This window comes from Halichoerus grypus, chromosome 4 (assembly GCF_964656455.1).
Source record: "Halichoerus grypus chromosome 4, mHalGry1.hap1.1, whole genome shotgun sequence".
Classification (NCBI taxonomy): Eukaryota; Metazoa; Chordata; class Mammalia; order Carnivora; family Phocidae; genus Halichoerus; species Halichoerus grypus.
In genome coordinates this window covers 140,542,425-140,562,963 of record NC_135715.1, presented here as the reverse complement: position 1 = coordinate 140,562,963, position 20,539 = coordinate 140,542,425, and the positions used below count along the sequence as shown (strand labels likewise).

At 38.7% G+C, this 20,539-nt stretch overlaps 1 protein-coding gene across 1 annotated transcript in view; it reads left to right on the top strand.

Annotated features, from left to right (window-relative positions):
* Window positions 1–20,539, top strand: part of TTN (titin) — a 274,297-nt gene that overhangs the window by 186,832 nt on the left and 66,926 nt on the right. The window contains 37 exon segments of the mRNA XM_078071037.1: window positions 54–350; window positions 473–659; window positions 1,092–1,207; window positions 1,303–1,602; window positions 1,799–2,098; window positions 2,192–2,297; window positions 2,398–2,594; window positions 2,678–2,983; window positions 3,079–3,357; window positions 3,943–4,242; window positions 4,356–4,658; window positions 4,772–5,137; window positions 5,457–5,759; window positions 5,897–6,196; window positions 6,648–6,944; window positions 7,049–7,333; window positions 7,436–7,729; window positions 9,067–9,366; window positions 9,473–9,781; window positions 9,870–10,060; window positions 10,546–10,975; window positions 12,137–12,445; window positions 12,573–12,721; window positions 12,804–12,836; window positions 12,930–13,059; window positions 13,149–13,448; window positions 13,545–13,862; window positions 14,812–15,108; window positions 15,221–15,520; window positions 15,610–15,924; window positions 16,025–16,173; window positions 16,539–16,689; window positions 16,779–17,060; window positions 18,650–18,952; window positions 19,448–19,750; window positions 19,851–20,132; window positions 20,237–20,536. Coding sequence (XP_077927163.1) covers window positions 54–350; window positions 473–659; window positions 1,092–1,207; window positions 1,303–1,602; window positions 1,799–2,098; window positions 2,192–2,297; window positions 2,398–2,594; window positions 2,678–2,983; window positions 3,079–3,357; window positions 3,943–4,242; window positions 4,356–4,658; window positions 4,772–5,137; window positions 5,457–5,759; window positions 5,897–6,196; window positions 6,648–6,944; window positions 7,049–7,333; window positions 7,436–7,729; window positions 9,067–9,366; window positions 9,473–9,781; window positions 9,870–10,060; window positions 10,546–10,975; window positions 12,137–12,445; window positions 12,573–12,721; window positions 12,804–12,836; window positions 12,930–13,059; window positions 13,149–13,448; window positions 13,545–13,862; window positions 14,812–15,108; window positions 15,221–15,520; window positions 15,610–15,924; window positions 16,025–16,173; window positions 16,539–16,689; window positions 16,779–17,060; window positions 18,650–18,952; window positions 19,448–19,750; window positions 19,851–20,132; window positions 20,237–20,536 — 9,687 coding nt within the window.

Genomic DNA, 20,539 nt, shown 5'->3' with positions numbered 1-20,539 from the left:
AACAGGATGTAAAAAAAATGTTTTTTTTCCTGAGCGTGTAATGTCCTCCACAGACAAACCTGGACCACCAGCCGCTTTTGACATCACAGAAGTGACCAACGAATCATGCCTTCTAACATGGAACCCACCACGTGATGATGGTGGATCTAAAATCACAAACTATGTTGTGGAGAGAAGAGCGACTGACAGTGAAGTATGGCATAAGCTCTCATCAACTGTCAAGGATACAAACTACAAGGCAACCAAACTAACACCCAACAAAGAATACATCTTCAGAGTTGCTGCAGAAAACATGTATGGTGTTGGTGAACCAGTTCAGGCCTCTCCAATAATAGCTAAATTTCAGTTTGGTAAGTTTCTCGTTAATCCATTGGCCAAAATTTTTTTAAAAAGATTCTTGTGTCAAACTTGGATTTGGGTGTCATATTTATATATAGGACATGTAACACTTATATCATTATCCTGCCTATAGATCCACCTGGACCTCCAACTCGCCTGGAACCTTCTGATATAACTAAAGATGTAGTTACTCTCACATGGTGTGAGCCAGACGATGATGGTGGCAGCCCAATCACTGGATACTGGGTTGAAAGATTAGATCCTGATACTGATAAATGGGTCAGATGCAATAAGATGCCAGTAAAGGACACAACATATAGGTATGTCCAATATCTCCATCAAGATGTTAAGATAGCACTATATATGATTTTTTATTCTTTAGCATTCCTTTTGATATACATTCTTATATATTACCATAAAATTTTAAATTATTTTTATATTTTGTGTTACCACATAATTTCAAAAATGATATAAATTCCATTCAAGGACACATTTCTTAATTTCTTTACTATAAAATATTTACTTTCTGTAAGTTGCAAAGTGGTCTTCCAGTATGTTATGAGAATGATCACTATTATAGATACTATAATTACATTGGTACATTTGACCAAATCTAAATTTATAATGAAATAATTTCAGTTAAATTTCGGTATCAGTTTTTTACAATTTAAACAAATTAGCCCTTTCTGCGTAAAATACACAGAGGTTTCTGCTGATCATGGTATCCAATTCATACTTTGTCCCTAATTCAGAGTGAAAGGTCTCACCAATAAGAAAAAATACAGATTCCGTGTGTTGGCTGAAAATCTTGCTGGACCTGGAAAACCAAGTAGATCAACTGAACCAATCTTAATAAAGGATCCCATAGGTATTATTTATATATCTTTCTGTGGTTATTTTGAAGCTTCCATTAATTCCTTTTTTGACAAACCTAAATAATTGTTTTATTTCATTGGTTTGCAGATCCTCCATGGCCTCCTGGAAAACCAACTGTGAAAGATGTAGGCAAAACATCATTGATGTTGAATTGGACAAAGCCAGAACATGATGGAGGGGCAAAGATTGAGTCTTATATCATTGAAATGCTAAAGACTGGAACAGATGACTGGGTCCGAGTGGCTGAAGGTGTTCCCACCACTCAGCATTTGCTCACCGGTCTCATGGAAGGGCAGGAATACTCATTCCGAGTTAGAGCTGTGAACAAGGCTGGAGAAAGTGAGCCCAGTGAACCCAGTGACCCTGTGCTTTGCAGGGAAAAACTATGTAAGTCACTCTTGATGTTTAAGGTATATAAATTCTTCTAAAGTATAACTGAGAACTACAATATGAGAAAAATGAAAACCTCATTACTAGATTATTTCATCCTTGCTTTCTGTGATTTCCTAGTGACTACGAGAGAATTCAGTGAAGACTGAATGAATATTGGACAATAAAAAAATCAAATTCTCTTTTTCTTTAGATCCTCCATCACCACCTCGCTGGCTTGAAGTTATTAATATCACAAAAAATACAGCAGACCTCAAGTGGACAGTTCCTGAGAAAGATGGAGGGTCCCCCATCACCAACTACATTGTGGAAAAGAGAGACGTGAGGCGAAAAGGCTGGCAAACAGTGGACACAACTGTCAAGGACACCAAGTGCACAGTAACCCCACTGACAGAGGGCTCTCTATACGTGTTCCGAGTTGCTGCAGAAAATGCCATAGGACAAAGTGACTACTGTGAAATTGAGGACTCTGTCCTGGCCAAAGACACCTTTAGTATGTTCTCTAACTTCATCTTTGTGACACCATTTGTAGTAGATTATCACTTTTCCCTCTGGTTTTTCTAACCATTGAATATTTTGCTTCTAGCCACCCCTGGGCCACCCTATGCTCTGGCAGTGGTTGACGTAACCAAGCGACATGTTGACCTGAAGTGGGAACCACCGAAAAATGATGGTGGACGACCAATACAGAGGTAGAATTTTAATTAATTCACAAAGAATAATTTATACTCCACTGAAAATTCTTCACTTTGTTTTCCCTATTAATGCTAATGAAATGCTTTATTTCAATAGATATATCATTGAGAAGAAAGAAAAGTTAGGGACCCGTTGGGTGAAAGCTGGAAAGACCTCAGGACCTGACTGTAACTTCAGAGTAACTGATGTCATTGAAGGAACAGAGGTCCAGTTTCAAGTTCGGGCAGAAAATGAAGCTGGAGTTGGTCACCCAAGTGAACCCACAGAAATCCTGGCAATTGAAGATCCAAAAAGTAAGTAGTATCAGTTATGCGAAGGATACTGTCTAGAGCTTGATGATGAGATCACGGATGTGAATGTTTCACTCTTCTTTCAGGTCCTCCTTCACCTCCACTTGACTTGCATGTGACTGACGCTGGGCGAAAGCACATTGCCATTGCCTGGAAGCCTCCAGAGAAAAATGGTGGAAGTCCTATTATAGGATACCATGTTGAAATGTGTCCGGTAGGCACTGAGAAATGGATGCGAGTTAATTCTCGCCCAATAAAAGACCTGAAATTCAAAGTTGAAGAAGGTGTTGTTCCTGACAAGGAGTACGTTCTGAGAGTGAGAGCTGTCAATGCTGTTGGTGTCAGTGAGCCATCTGAAATCTCCGAAAATGTGGTTGCCAAAGACCCAGACTGTAAGAATAGAGTTTCCTTTATAATTAATAAAACAGGCTTTGCTTACACATTGCACTTTGACATATCTTTTTCTCCTCTTTTGGCTATCTTACAGGCAAGCCAACAATTGATATGGAGACTCACGACATTGTGGTTATTGAAGGTGAAAAGTTAAGCATTCCTGTTCCCTTCAGAGCTGTCCCAGTTCCAACCGTTAGTTGGCATAAAGATGGCAAAGAAGTCAAAGCAAGTGACAGATTAACAATGAAGAACGATCACATCTCTGCATACCTTGAAGTTCCCAAGAGTGTCCATGCAGATGCTGGAGTTTATACCATTACGCTGGAAAACAAACTCGGCTCAGCAACTGGCTCAATCAATGTCAAAGTCATAGGTAATCATTCTTTGATGAAATACCGGATATTCTTCTTCATGTGTTAGGAAAGTTAGTTAACTTTGCAGTGTTAGTATAAGGGTTTCATGAGTTGGCCATTTCCAGATGATTTCTTTCCCATATGAGAAGCAAAGCAATTATAGAGGTGAAATTGCCAGTTAAATTCTGATTAAACTAAGTTACTTCTGTTGTAATTACTGGCATGTTAAGTACTAAATAAAAGATAGAGTATACCCAAAGAATGTTTAAATTGCCAATATTCATTTGTTAATTGTATTTGCATTTGTCCATAGTGTTTTCACCAGGATCAGTAACATTTTCTACCCTGTCCCATGTGGATGGTGTTTTAAAAATTTGTGCGGGGGGAGGGGGGGCAACTTTGCTTGGAACAAAGACTCAGGGGGACTACTGACATTTAGTAATTGGGGTCCAAGGATGCTAAATGGCCTGCAGTGTAAGGGGGGGGATACTCCAACACATCAAAGATTATCCCACCCAAAATGTGGATAGTCCCACTTAGAAAAAGAGTGTACTATAACATGCTGACTTTTCATCTTACAATAATAATCATGTTATTTTTAATAGGCTTACCTGGACCATGCAAAGATATTAAAGCAAGTGACGTGACCAAGAGTTCTTGTAAATTAACATGGGAACCTCCAGAATACGATGGTGGAAGCCCAATCCTTCATTATGTCCTGGAACGCAGAGAGGCTGGGAGAAGGACATATATACCAGTCATGTCTGGTGAGAACAAACTGTCTTGGACCGTAAAAGATCTCATACCAAATGGTGAATACTTCTTCCGTGTTAAAGCTGTCAACAAGATTGGTGGAGGCGAATATATTGAACTGAAAAATCCAGTCATTGCTCAAGATCCAAAGCGTAAGTTTGGGCATGGATATAATATAGCTAGGAATTAATATGCAATTTTTTATTTTACAAAGACGGGTTTATATTATACACGTACATATTAACAAGGTTTTCTTATCCTTCAGAGCCCCCTGATCCACCTGTAGATGTTGAGGTTCATAATCCTACAGCTAAGGCAATGACTATTACATGGAAGCCGCCTTTGTATGATGGAGGGAGCAAGATAATGGGTTACATCATAGAAAAGATTGCTAAGGGTGAAGACAAATGGAAGAGGTGCAATGAACACCTAGTACCAGTCCTGACCTATACAGCAAAAGGACTTGAAGAGGGAAAGGAATACCAGTTCCGAGTGAGAGCAGAAAATGCTGCTGGCATTAGTGAACCTTCTCGGGCCACTCCTCCAACCAAAGCTGTAGATCCTATTGGTAAGTTTTGTTTCATGGAGTTGCCATTTTCCCATTGTACGGTAAAAGAGAATAATGTTTTATCAGATGTTTTGATCAGAATTGAAAGCAATTTCCATCTTTAATCATTACAGATGCCCCAAAGGTCATTATGAGAACAAGCCTCGAAGTGAAACGAGGTGATGAAATAGCACTTGACGCAACCATCTCTGGGTCACCTTACCCAACTATTACATGGCTAAAGGATGAAAAAGTCATTACCCCAGAAGAAATTAAGAAGCGAGTAGCACCCACAATTAGGAGGAAGAGGGGTGAAGTTCAAGAAGAAGAAGAACCATTTGTCCTGCCTCTGACAGAACGTTTGAGTATCGACAACAGTAAAAAAGGAGAATCTCAGCTACGCGTCCGAGATTCTCTCCGACCTGACCATGGCCTGTATATGATCAAAGCTGAAAATGACCATGGTATTGCCAAAGCTCCTTGTACTGTTTGTGTGCTAGGTAAGTAGGTAAAACTACACTTCTCCATGGAAGAAAGTCTATATAAGAGTTTTAGTAAAACATAAAAAAGGGGTTTGGGCCAGGGGGAAGGGGGATAAAAGAAGTAGGAAATAGCTTCAGCCAGGTATCCTCAGTCCCATTTTTCCTCCCAGCTACGTAAATGAAATCAACCAAACTTGTTGTTTGTTAGCTCATGTGATACAAAGACAGATGTAGGAAAAACAGAAGTTTACGTTAAAGGGGCATGCTGACATTGACATTTTCCATTGCAACCACTTCTACGTAAATTTTTAGTCACTGCTGTCTTTTGAAATATCAGATACACCGGGACCACCAATCAACTTTGTATTTGAAGATATTAGAAAGAACTCCGTCCTCTGTAAATGGGAACCACCCCTTGATGATGGTGGCAGTGAAATTATAAACTACACCTTGGAAAAGAAAGACAAGACAAAACCTGACTCAGAGTGGATTACTGTCACTTCAACACTTAGACACTGCAAATACTCAGTGACAAAACTGATTGAAGGAAAAGAGTACCTCTTTCGTGTAAGAGCTGAAAATAGGTTTGGGCCTGGACCACCATGTGTTTCAAAGCCACTTATAGCTAAAGATCCATTTGGTAAGGTTCTTTTAGCATCTACACTTTGCCTTTTTATCATATGCATGGGTATATACATTATCATAGCTTATAAACTTGAATTTTTGTATCATACTAGGGAATTAATTGAACTATGCAATATTTTTTTCTTTTATCAGAACCACCTGATGCACCAGATAAGCCCATTGTAGAAGATATAACCAGCAACAGTATGCTAGTGAAATGGAATGAACCAAAAGATAATGGAAGTCCCATCTTGGGTTATTGGCTTGAAAAACGTGAGGTTAATAGTACACATTGGTCTCGTGTCAACAGAAGCCTTCTGAATTCTTTGAAGACCAATGTAGAAGGCCTATTAGAAGGACTCACCTATGTCTTCAGAGTATGTGCCGAAAATGCAGCTGGACCTGGAAAGTTCAGTCCCCCTTCAGATCCCAAAACAGCACGTGATCCAATCTGTAAGTAATTTCTTACGAAGAGAGTAGGGTACAGCATGGTGACTATAATTAAGTCACTTAATTAAGTACTATATTATATGCTTGAAAGTTGTTAAGAGAGTGGATCTTGAATGTTATCACTACCAAAAGAAGGATAATTATGTAAGGGGATAGAGGTATAAACTAACATTGTGGTAATCATTTTGCAATATATGTATCAAATCATTATGTTGTATACCTTAACCTTACAAAAAAAAAAAAAAAGCAAGCAAAATACTAACAATGACTACAGACACATATTAAGGTTACAGTGTAAAATTTTAAAAATATCTGTATATATAACTTAAAAGTTTCAGAAGACAGTACTTACCCATATTACATGCAATGCATTCTGGAAAAAGTGGATAGAGTAAGTTTTGTGCATTTTAAAAGCTTCAGTGAGTTTTGATTTGTGTCTCTGCATTCATTCTAGCTCCACCGGGGCCACCTGTCCCAAGAGTCACTGACACAAGCTCTACAACTATTGATCTAGAATGGGAACCCCCAGCTTTCAACGGCGGTGGGGAAATTGTTGGCTACTTTGTTGATAAGCAGCTGGTTGGCACAAATGAATGGTCACGCTGCACAGAGAAGATGATCAAGGCCCGTCAGTATACTGTCAAAGAAATCCGAGAGGGCGCAGATTATAAACTTCGGGTGAGTGCGGTCAATGCTGCAGGTGAAGGACCACCGGGAGAGACAGGACCTGTTACTGTGGCTGAACCACAAGGTAACTTAAAAGTTACATGAATAAGATTATGGATATTTTCCTTGTATGGGATTTTTTTTTTCCATCTTTCTTGGGCTAACATATTACTGTTCTCTTTAAAACAGAGCCTCCAACTGTGGAACTAGATGTTTCTGTCAAAGCTGGAATACAAATAATGGCTGGAAAGACTCTTAGAATTCCAGCTGTGGTAACTGGTCGTCCGGTGCCTACCAGAGTATGGACCATAGAAGAAGGGGAGCTGGATAAAGACCGCGTTGTCATAGAGAACGTTGGAGCCAAATCTGAGCTAATTATCAAGAATGCATTGAGAAAAGATCATGGCAGATATGTGATTACAGCTACCAATAGCTGTGGTTCCAAATCTGCAGCAGCCAGGGTAGAAGTTTTTGGTAAGGAATGTTACATGGATTTTCATAGGATTTCCCTAAGCTATACAATTTATCGCATTGATTTTTATGTTGGGGTTTTTTTAAATTATTATTATTTTTCAGATGTTCCTGGACCAGTTCTTGACTTAAAACCTGTTGTAACAAATAGAAAGATGTGTTTACTTAACTGGTCTGATCCAGCTGATGATGGAGGAAGTGAAATCACAGGATTCATTATTGAAAGAAAAGATGCTAAGATGCATACCTGGAGACAACCAATTGAGACTGAGAGATCTAAATGTGACATCACGGGTCTCATTGAGGGGCAAGAATATATGTTCCGTGTGATTGCCAAGAACAAGTTTGGCTGTGGCCCTCCTGTTGAAATAGGACCAATTCTTGCAGTTGATCCACTAGGTAAAAGAGGTTTTCATTGTGTTTTCCTTGTGTTTGCTTCTAGTTATGTCATTTATTTATTGAGCCTGATGGCTTTGAACTCCCCAACAGTCCCATGATCTATAGCTAGAGAGTGATAAGAAAGGTAAATCTAATAACTACTAGCAACTTTAAGAATACTGTATTTGCTATAATTTCAATGTAATTTGTGGCTCACTGTAATGTTTGCACAAATGCATGCATGATTTTGTGTACTGAAAAACCTGAATCTACTGAAGCTTAACAATAACCTAAAAATAGAAATACTACATCTCTGCATAGAATGCACTGGAGTAATTCATTTAATACTTTAGTAGTTAAAGGCAATTCACTATTTTTGGAAGACTACAGGATAGACAACAGCCTTATGATAAATGCCTTAGTCTTCCTTCAGCCCTCAAGTAGTCTCCACGCTGGAAGGATACAGAGACCCAGAATCAGAAAAAGCCACCAGAGAACAGAAATCTAACCAAAGGAAATCTCCTTAAGCAATATGAACAAATGTGAAACCCTAAAATTGCACACACTTGGAAATGCATCCTGACACCCCATCCAAGAAAGCAAAATCTGTGAGGATGACCCATTCCCCAAGAAACAGAGGCATTATTCCTCCTCCACCATCACTTCCCTACCAACCAAAAAATAAAATTACATCCTCACTGTGACAGCTCATCTCAAATATGTCTGCTATAGGTCAAGTTGTACCAGAGGTATCAGAACAGAGCTGAGCTTCCACCACAAAGCTCGGCTTCTGGTTGCAATAATAATCAACAGGAGAGGATTAGGTCTAGTTTTAACATTCACACTTATTCTTTGTTTTGTCCTTTGGGCACAAAACTATAGCAGCATTATATAAATTCTCTTTCCACTCCATTTTAAACCCACAATTGGAGGCAATTTGGTTCAAAGTTTGTTCAGAAGACCTATCCACTGTCTGTTAATAAAGGAAACACTTTGATCTCAGCTGGTCATCCAAAGCAAAACTTCACAGACCTTCTCTTCTACTTCATTAGGATTTGAAGCTTTCCCATTGACAGAGGTGTAAAAGATCTAAAAATGGTAAAAATAACAAAAGCATACATGCCCTTCGATTTACTTTTAATCAACAATTTTGACTGTAAACTTACTAAGAAAAATTCTGCCTATTATGAATGTCTCTCATTCTGGTAACTGATATGTTTTCAGAAGGATTTTAAAGATGGGTGTAAGGTTATGCTAAACAGAAACCTCTTTTTCACATAATTAATTTGAAGTGAAATACTCTCTCTTATATGAATATTTATTTGATGCTTGTCATTTCAACTTGCCTCTGGTTAAAGGTCCTCCAACATCTCCTGAGAGGCTCACATACACAGAAAGGACAAAGTCCACTATCACCCTTGACTGGAAAGAGCCCCGCAGTAATGGTGGCAGCCCCATCCAAGGCTATATCATTGAAAAACGGCGTCACGACAAACCCAACTTTGAAAGAGTTAACACGCGACTCTGCCCAACCACATCTTTTCTGGTTGAAGATCTTGATGAACACCAAATGTATGAATTCCGCGTCAAAGCTGTCAATGCAATTGGGGAAAGTGAACCATCCCTGCCTCTTAATGTGGTCATACAAGATGACGAAGGTGTGGAATCTGAGCCTGATTTTAGTGCACTTTATGGTGCTGCCTTTATCTCATAGGTTGAGCAAACATCCTTATGACTTTTTTTTTCTTTCCCTTCTCTTTGCAGTGCCTCCAACTATTAAGTTGCGCCTGTCTGTTCGAGGAGACACTATCAAAGTTAAGGCAGGAGAGCCTGTTAACATCCCTGCAGATGTGACAGGCCTTCCGATGCCTAAGATTGAATGGTCCAAGAATGAAACTGTGATCGAAAAACCCACTGATGCACTTAAGATAACCAAGGAAGAAGTATCCCGAAGTGAGGCAAAAACCGAGATTATCATTCCCAAAGCAGTCCGGGAAGACAAGGGCACTTACACCATTACTGCTTCCAATCGCCTGGGCTCGGTGTTCCGAAATGTTCATGTGGAAGTATATGGTAAGGGACCTGCTTTCTTAGCTCAAAACGAAGTCCAGTGTCTGTTTAAAAATTGTCTTCTCATTCTCCTCTCTGGGTTCCTTTCCAGATCGTCCATCACCACCAAGAAATCTTGCTGTTACGGATATTAAAGCTGAATCCTGCTACTTGACATGGGATGCCCCTCTAGACAATGGTGGCAGTGAAATCACCCATTATATCATTGACAAACGTGATGCAAGCAGGAAGAAAAGTGAATGGGAAGAAGTCACCAACACTGCTGTAGAGAGGAAATATGGGGTAGACTATTCTAAATGTTTTCTTATACAGATTAAAAGGACACGACTCTGAATTGACACCATTCTGGCATAACCTTGGAATTTAATGATTAAACTCAAAACTGCACATAAAAAGATTTATCATAGTTTCTAGCACCATGCACATACGGCCACGTAGTAAATACTATTTGGTAAACCAAGTCTCTTTTATTTAAGACATCCACTATTAGGTATAATAAATACACACATTCTTATTTTTTTAATTTATTTAAATTCCATTAGCCAACATATAGTACATCATTAAGTTTTTTATGTAGTGTTCAATGATTTATTACTTGCATATGCTTTCTCCACATTTGAGTCTATGTATTTTTAAACGATACATTTACTTGATTTTAACAGATTTCTTTTTATAGTCTTCCCTAGGAAAAGCACTTGAATTTTAAAATAACTGAAATCAACATAAGTATGTTGTCTTTAAGAAATCACTATTCATCTGATTTCTAGGTCTGGAAACTTATCCCCAACGGTCAGTACGAGTTCCGAGTTAGGGCAGTGAATAAATATGGAATCAGTGATGACTGCAAATCAGATAAAGTTGTCATTCAAGATCCCTTCCGCCCTCCTGGGCCTCCGGGAAAACCAAAAGTTCTGGAGCGCACCAAAGGGTCAATGCTAGTGAGCTGGACCCCTCCTCTGGACAATGGCGGCTCTCCAATTACTGGCTACTGGCTGGAGAAGAGAGAAGAGGGAGGTGCCTACTGGTCACGTGTTAGCCGAGCACCAATAACCAAAGTGGGATTGAAAGATGTGGAATTTAACGTTCCCCGCTTGATTGAAGGTGTTAAATACCAGTTCAGAGCAATGGCAATAAATGCTGCAGGAGTTGGTCCTCCCAGTGAACCATCAGATCCAGCTGTTGCAGGAGATCCTATATGTAAGTATGCTTCCATTTCTGGAGTTTACAAAGAGCAAAGCCACTAAATGGATAATTCTGCTCTTAAATTTCTTGCATTTTTTATGCCAAATTATTTATTAAAGTAAAAGCCCCATACTTACAGAGTATCAGAAGTACATATATGTGTGTATACGTTTAGACATACATTCACACTACACACAGCTATATGTGTGTATACATATGCAAATGTATACACGTATGTAAAATCATATAGTTTTTAAATTGTTGGCTTAAGCCTATCACAATGCTAAAGACCCTGGACTATAAGCTCCTCTCTGTTCCCATACCCCTATCCTATTAGATACTATGAAAATTATCTCCCTCCCTAAAGAGACCCTCTAGTTGGGAGTTCAACGAAAGACAAAATGTTAACTTTTCAACAATATATATTGACCAAAGATACAAGATTCTCAAGCACAGTCCGTGAGGTCGAATAAAAGAAAAAAAATTCTTCCGAAAGACTTAGCAGATCAGTTCAAAAATTAAAATATGGCCTTAATGATTGATTATATTTGCTATGTATCTGATTAGAGTCTCTGTCAAAAAAAAATATTCAGCTACTTGTTAAAAAGATTGAAATGCTCTTAAGTTCTACATGGAGCATATATATATAATGAACTGTTCATTCAGCAAGCTCGTATTGAACGTGTGCTATGTGCAAGGAACTGTGCTAGGCACTAGAGAGGAAGAGCGATGGTTAAAAAGACTTTAATGGTAAAGCACTGTCAAGAACGTACAGGATGGTTATGCATCAACCTCATCCCTAAAGGGCATACATTAGTTTGTGTTCAAAGGTTTACCAGCTAATGATGAAATCATTTGTTTTTAATTTGAAGATAAATTAAGTTTTTAGTAGAGAATATTGCAGAGTCTCTTCAAAGGGATCTTAAAATAGCTTTTCACCAATTGTGTATAAATACAATATAGATCTACCTAGAGATCGTGTATAGTCTTTTTAATCCCAGTTAGTTGTTTGCTTATTTTGTTTTCACATTAATGTGAAATGAAAAGAGACTATTTCTTATATTCTCTTCTCTGGAAGGTATTCTTTCAGAATTCCTACTTTAATATTTAGTAGATTAAATCTGGCATTCCATTGGCTTCCAAATTTGATACACTTTTTTTTCTTCTTCTTCTTAGATCCACCTGGGCCACCTTCTTGCCCAGAGGTCAAAGATAAAACAAAGTCCAGCATCTCTCTAGCATGGAAACCTCCAGCCAAAGATGGTGGCAGTCCGATCAAAGGATACATCGTAGAAATGCAAGAAGAAGGCAGTACTGACTGGAAGAGAGTAAATGAGCCAGACAAACTGCTAACCACCTGTGAATGTGTGGTGCCGAATCTGAAAGAACTCCGCAAGTACAGATTCAGAGTGAAAGCTGTCAATGAAGCCGGTGAATCTGAACCAAGTGATACAACTGCCGAGATCCCCGCCACTGATATTCAAGGTACTCATCTTTTATTGAATTTATGTATTCATTTGATCTGATTATGAAGGTAATTTCCCGAAGATAAGCCACTTACTTTTTTTAAAAAAGTAAGCTAAATCCTGTTATATTATTCATGGTATTGCAGAGGTACCAGAAGTTTTTATTGACATTGGAGCACAAGACTGTCTGGTCTGTCAAGCTGGCTCCCAAATTAGGATTCCTGCTGTCATCAGGGGACGCCCAACACCAAAATCATCGTGGGAATTTGATGGAAAGGCAAAGAAGGCAGTGAAGGTAAGAAAAATATAATTTTCTGGGTCTCCCATTGAATCACTCGAAGGAATATTAACACTACAATGATCTTCTTTTCTAACAGGATGGAGTTCATGATATACCCGAGGATGCACAGGTAAAAAGAAAAAATAGAAGTGATTCAGAATATAGTTGACTGCGGTACTGCTCTTATCTCATCTGATGTATGACTACTGTTTTCTTTGTATAGCTGGAGACTGCTGAAAACTCATCAGTAGTTATAATTCCGGAATGCAAACGATCTCACTCAGGCAAATACAGCATCACAGCCAAGAATAAAGCAGGACAGAAGACAGCACATTGCAGAGTCAAAGTCATGGGTAAGAAAGACTTTAAAAGTGACCACAGAATAAGAACAAATTATTTTAAACAAAGTGACATTGTTTATATGGTGACTTGCATCCAACAGATGTACCAGGACCACCCAAAGATCTGAAAGTCAGTGACATCACAAGGGGTAGTTGCAGACTCACATGGAAGATGCCAGATGATGATGGAGGAGACAGAATCAAAGGTTATGTTATAGAGAAGAAGACTATTGATGGAAAAGCCTGGACTAAAGTCAATCCAAACTGTGGAAGCACCACATTTGTGGTTCCTGATCTCATCTCTGAACAGCAGTATTTCTTCCGCGTGCGTGCAGAAAACCGTTTCGGGATTGGTGCGCCGGCGGAAACCGTTCAGAGGACCACAGCCAGAGATCCAATATGTAAGTTCTTTTTACATCTGAGATTAAAAGAGTTTCTCAAATTTGAAATATATTATTATAAACAGTGCTTAATCCTTCCTGTACCTATTTTTAAAGATCCTCCTGATCCCCCCATTAAACTCAAGATTGGCCTCATAACAAAGAACACAGTACACCTATCATGGAAACCCCCAAAGAATGATGGGGGCTCCCCTGTCACCCACTATATTGTTGAGTGCCTTGCATGGGACCCTACTGGGAAAAAGAAAGAAGCATGGAAACAGTGCAATAAGCGTGATGTGGAAGAACTAGAATTTACTGTTGAAGACCTCATCGAGGGTGGCGAATATGAATTCAGAGTCAAGGCTGTCAACATTGCAGGAGTCAGCAAACCTTCAGCCACTGTGGGCCCAGTGACTGTCAAAGACCAGACTTGTAAGTCCCAGCATATTCACTGAGAATGTTCTCTTTAGGAATGCTTTCCTAGAAATTTAATATTAGTCCAAAGTAAAAAGAGAAATCTGTACATCAGGAGGCTACTGTGAGTCGAGTGTGAACATGGGCATATTAATCTCTCATTCCTTCAACTTCTACAGAATTATCATATTTCCTTACATATTACCTTTCCCTTATTTGAAGGAGATGATGTTTGGAATTTCCTTACTATAATTTTCTGCATGATCCTCAAAAGGGAAAGAAAGTAAGCAGTTATTTGCTTAGCAACTTCTGAGACCCACTTATCTATCTTCACAATCAAGTTTCTTTTTCTCTAAGAAAAAGATACATCCATTTTAATACATAAATATAAATAGACAAATATGGTAATAATTCTTCCTCTCTTATTGTTATCATCCCTGTTGCTGTGTGTTTGTTCAGTTCTTCTAAAATTGGGAGGGTTGTAGTCACTACCCTCTTTGCATATTCTTCTACTAGATTCATGGAAAAAGGGAAAGTTGCTTTGCCTCTACTAGCAGTTATATTTCTTAGAAAGGGAGTTCTCTCAGAATAAAAATAGTAAGTCCTCTCATAACTCTGCATATTTAAGGAAATATGCATATATATTAAAGGGAATACATGAAAGAACTCCTAAGCCTAAGCTACTACAATCTTCACTTCTCTCTGCCCTTTTTCAGTATCTACATGCATAATAACACCAGGTAAGAGAGAGGCAACAGCTGATTACATAGCCACATGTAGGTCCAATAAAGGATGATGACTACCTATACCTGCTCTCCAAACTGGTATAAATTAAAGTCAAATCTGTTCTTTATATTGGGCTGGGCTATGAAGCCTGCCTACAGTAGATACAAATAGCTTTATAGGCACTGTAAATTCTACTTTCTGTCGCTAGTGACCACCTATTTTTTTTTTTTTAATAATGTAGGCCCACCATCAATTGAGCTAAAAGAATTCATGGAGGTTGAAGAAGGAACCGACGTTAACATTGTGGCCAAAATTAAAGGTGTGCCATTCCCGACACTGACCTGGTTCAAAGCTCCTCCTAGGAAGCCTGACAACAAAGAACCTGTTCTCTATGACACCCACGTCAACAAACTGGTGGTGGATGATACTTGCACCTTGGTTATTCCACAGTCTCGCAGGAGTGACACTGGCTTATATACCATCACAGCTGTGAATAATCTGGGAACAGCATCAAAAGAGATGAGACTGAATGTCCTCGGTAAAGATAGCGTGGCTTCATTAAAACTACATGTTTTTCTGTTCCTAAATATATTATTTGGCTTTAAAACCATTCTTCTAATATTTTTTTTTCCTTTTTAAAACCATTTTAGGTCGTCCTGGCCCTCCAGTGGGACCAATAAAGTTTGAATCTATTTCAGCAGCTCAAATGACATTATCTTGGCTTCCACCTTTGGATGATGGAGGGTCTAAGATTACAAACTATGTAATTGAGAAGAGAGAGGCTAACAGGAAGACATGGGTGCATGTCTCCAGTGAACCTAAAGAGTGCACGTACACAATTCCCAAATTGCTAGAAGGCCACGAATATGTATTCCGAATCATGGCCCAGAACAAATTTGGCATTGGGGAACCTCTTGACAGTGAACCTGAAACAGCAAGAAACCTCTTCTGTAAGTAGGACTATGTTTTACATATAAAATCACTCTTATCTGTTGTTTTTCATAATTTCTTAGAAATCAATGTGATTTCTTTTCCATAGCTGTCCCTGGAGCACCAGATAAACCAACAGTTAGCAGCGTGACTCGCAACTCCATGACTGTCAACTGGGAAGAGCCAGAATATGATGGAGGCTCTCCTGTGACAGGATACTGGCTAGAAATAAAAGACACCACTTCAAAGAGATGGAAGAGAGTTAACCGAGATCCTATCAAAGCCATGACTTTGGGTGTTTCTTATAAAGTGACTGGTCTTATCGAAGGTTCTGATTATCAGTTCCGTGTGTATGCCATCAATGCTGCTGGCGTGGGTCCTGCAAGTCTGCCATCAGACCCAGTGACTGCTAGAGATCCAATTGGTAAGCCTTGAAACCATTCCTTCCCCCCTTCCACGGGCCCCCACCCCTGCAAAGTGCCATGGAAAAGTCAAGAATACTAATGTATATTGGTTCTTTCTAGCCCCTCCTGGTCCTCCCATTCCCAAAGTCACAGATTGGACTAAATCATCTGTGGATCTGGAGTGGTCTCCCCCACTAAAAGATGGTGGATCCAAAGTAACCGGATACATCGTTGAATATAAAGAAGAAGGAAAAGAAGAATGGGAACAGGTAGCTAACTCTTGGCATTATGGAAATATAAATAAGCTAAAAGTGTAGCTGTTATTCTGAATTCCATTAATTTCTATTTGTATTTTTTATTAAGAAATCAAAAAAAAAAAACATAATTACAACTGATAATCCAAACATCTATTATGTCAAAAATTCAATCAAAAGTTAAGTTATATTGCCGTTATTAAAAACACAATTCCTGGCAAGACCTTTCATTCAGTGTTTACCTGTAATATCTGATCCCCAAAACCTAATCTGGCAACAGTTTTCTCAAACAGAGTAGTTAAATATGCTGTTGGTTATACTTTAGAAAGCCATTAAGACAAGAAGCTACAAAGAACTGAATGCATGTGATCCTTCCCTAGGGTAAAGATAAAGAAGTGAGAGGAACAAAGCTTGTTGTGACAGGGTTAAAAGAAGGAGCTTTCTACAAATTCAGAGTTAGAGCAGTCAACATTGCCGGCATTGGAGAACCTGGAGAAGTCACAGATGTCATTGAAATGAAGGACAGAATTGGTAATTATTCACCCTTCTGTTATTTTATCCGTATTTGTGTTTTGGATTGGGAATGAAAACCACATTTGTAATTTTCAATTGTGTTCCAGTGTCACCTGACCTTCAGCTAGATGCCAGTGTCAGAGACAGAATTGTGGTCCATGCTGGAGGGGTGATCCGTATAATCGCGTATGTGTCTGGAAAACCTCCTCCAACTGTCACCTGGAACATGAATGAAAAAGCATTACCTCAAGAAGCTACCATTGAGACCACAGCCATTAGCTCCTCCATGGTCATCAAGAATTGCCAGAGGAGCCACCAAGGTGTCTATTCTCTTCTTGCCAAAAATGCAGGGGGAGAAAGAAAGAAGACCATTATCGTTGATGTACTAGGTAAATACCTTTAATTTGTCTATGCGGCTTTTTTTTTTTTTTTTAAGATTTTATTTATTTATTTGACAGAGAGAGAGACAGCGAGAGAGGGAACACAAGCAGGGGGAGTGGGAGAGGGAGAAGCAGGCCTCCCGCAGAGCAGGGAGCCCGATGTGGGACTCGATCCCAGGACCCTGGGACCATGACCTGAGCCAAAGGCAGACGCTTAACGACTGAGCCACCCAGGCGCCCTAATTTGTCCATGCGGCTTTTAAAAATAACATTTTTACTTCATCTACAGCAAAGCTATGTTATAATAAAACTGTTAAAAATATTCTGGAAAATAACTGAACGTGATAAAAAAAAGAAAGAAAATAAGAAAAATCACCCACAATCCCACTGACCGCATTTAAATATCTTTCCTCTTTTTGTCTTGTTCATATTTTATATTGTTGTACTCCTATAGTTTTACATGTTGCGTTTTTATATAACATTAAAAAGTTATATTTTTATGTTATATAAAAATAGTTTTTTATAACAAAGTTTTGTATATTGCCTTTTTACATAACAACCACCATTAGCACTTATTTATAGTTTTCATAAAAGCAACTTTCCTGCAAATGTACATGAATATCTAATAATTTACTAAGGTTGATCAATTTCACATCATGGCAGTGTATCCTTCTTTGCTAATTATAATAAAGCAAAAATCTCTGTGAAGGGTTTCAGTATTCTAATTGAAAAGCATCATATTTGATTATCAATATTACATTTCTAGTCACTGAATATAGAGGTGAACTCTACAAGGCTTTTTCGTGCCTCTTGCTGGCCGCTTAATTCTAGTGATTTGCTCTAGAAAAGTGAAGCCCTCCCACTCAGATTTCTCTCTCAGTATGTCTCTAGGCACAACCAAACTCCAAACAATGAGTTTTTATGTGAAAAATAACTGGTTCTCTATTGAACATAATTAATGTTATGTAAACATGTTATGTTTTCATTAATGAAAATGGCATGAGGAAAAAGATCTCATTGACCAATAGTCCTACAAGCTTTTAGGTTACTTTCAAGCTCCTAAACACCTGTTATTTTATCTTGAGAACCAGTACCCTTTCAAGATTGAATTCCAACCCTCTCAAAGGTCCTTCTGAGATGTGGGGACTCCTGTGCTGCTTATTGATTTACTAGTCACCTAGAAAAAGCTCTCCCTCCCTTTCCTCCCTGGAGGGTAAACTAGATACAGAAAGTAGCCATGGCCACCCCTTCTCTGTCTCCTTCTGTGCCTTCCAGCAACTCCCTCCTATCTGACTTACAAATTACCAAAAAAAAAAAAAGTATAAATATACATATATAAATGCCCATATGTTATATATATATACACACACATGCACACATTAGCTTCTACTAAAACACTGGCAAACAGTCATTACTATAAATGTACTTCATTTAAAACTATGGTTGAATATAGATACCATGGGGAAGAAAAAAATCAATAGGCACAAAATCTTATTTGTAACATTTTTGTCTCCTTTTTAAAAACAGAGGATAACAAATATTGAGCCCTGTTGTTAATTGAAAACAAACAACTAGAAATTATTTCCTCTTATTTCCAGACGTGCCAGGTCCTGTTGGAATACCATTCCAGGCTCACAACCTAACCAATGACTCCTGCAAACTGACATGGTTTTCTCCAGAAGATGATGGAGGCTCTCCAATCACCAATTATGTCATTGAGAAGCGTGAATCTGACCGCAGAGCATGGACCCCAGTGACATATACAGTTACCCGGCAAAATGCTACTGTCCAGGGTCTCATTCAAGGAAAAGCCTACTTTTTCCGAATTGCAGCCGAAAACAGTGTTGGCATAGGCCCATTTACTGAGACACCAACTGCACTTGTCATCAGAGATCCAATAAGTAAGTGCAATTTAAAACAATTTCATCCTAAATCAGTTCTTCACTCATTTAGTAAAAGAGGAGGGTGACAAAATATGTGTTTAGGCGCCAAACATTTCATTCCTTTGACAAGCATTCAGCAGACAAATGCTCAATCTGATGTTGGTAGTGTTTGAATGTGATTGTGAAAGACATTTTGGGAATATAGGATTCTTCAAATCCTTTCATGTTTACTACACTATTTTTTTTTTAATTTCGCACTTAATGGCATGAATATGAAGTATTTTCCTAACTCTGGACAACTTTCTTAAATGATCTGGCCTCAACTATCAGAGGAAATTACACTGGATTGTGTCCTTTTTAACTCTAATAGTTCTATGGTGAGAGCCTTCTATTACTTATCAAAGCAAATAATTTAATGTTTAAGTGCAGTCCTCCAAAAGTATCATTTACTATGATTTACTACATTTTTAACATGACATTTTTTTTCACTGTAATTCTCTATTTTACTTGCAGCTGTACCAGAGCGTCCTGAAGACCTGGAAGTCAAAGAAGTTACTAAAGATTCTGTTACTCTGACTTGGAATCCTCCTAAGTATGATGGTGGATCAGAAATTATTAACTATGTCCTAGAAAGCCGACTCATTGGAACTGAGAAGTTCCACAAGGTTACAAAGGACAACTTGCTTAGCAGAAAATACACTGTTAAAGGCTTAAAAGAAGGTGATACCTATGAGTACCGTGTCAGTGCTGTGAATATTGTTGGACAAGGCAAACCATCATTTTGTACCAAGCCAATCACTTGCAAGGATGACCTGGGTATGTGTCTAATGCAGTTCATACTTTGAAAACTTGTACACTTACAGATTTGCCATAAGACATGAGTAAAACTGACTTGCCTTTATGATTAAAATTTCAGCTCCTCCAACGCTTGACCTCGACTTCAGAGATAAGCTCACAGTTCGGGTTGGTGAAGCTTTTGCCCTCACTGGCCGTTACTCAGGCAAACCGAAGCCTAAAATTACTTGGTTCAAAGATGAAGCTGATGTGCTAGAAGATGATCGCACTCACATAAAGACCACTCCAACAACACTTGCTCTAGAGAAGATCAAGGCCAAACGTTCAGATACTGGCAAATACTGTGTGGTTGTGGAGAACAGTACAGGCTCTAGGAAAGGTTTCTGTCAAGTCAATGTTGTTGGTAAGTATCATTTAGCAAGAAGAAGAGATATTCTGTTCTTTCCAAAGCAGAAGGGGAAATAACATTTTGGGCTGTGCTTTTTTTTTTTTTTTTTTTTTCTGTAGACCGTCCTGGACCACCAGTAGGACCGGTTATTTTTGATGAGGTGACCAAAGATTACATGGTTATCTCTTGGAAGCCACCTTTAGATGACGGAGGCAGTGAAATTACCAATTACATTATTGAGAAGAAGGAAGTGGGCAAAGACATTTGGATGCCTGTGACATCTGCAAGTGCTAAAACAACATGCAAAGTTTCTAAACTCCTTGAAGGAAAAGATTATATTTTCCGGATATATGCTGAAAACCTGTATGGAATAAGTGATCCTCTGGTGTCTGATTCAATGAAAGCCAAAGATCGTTTCAGTA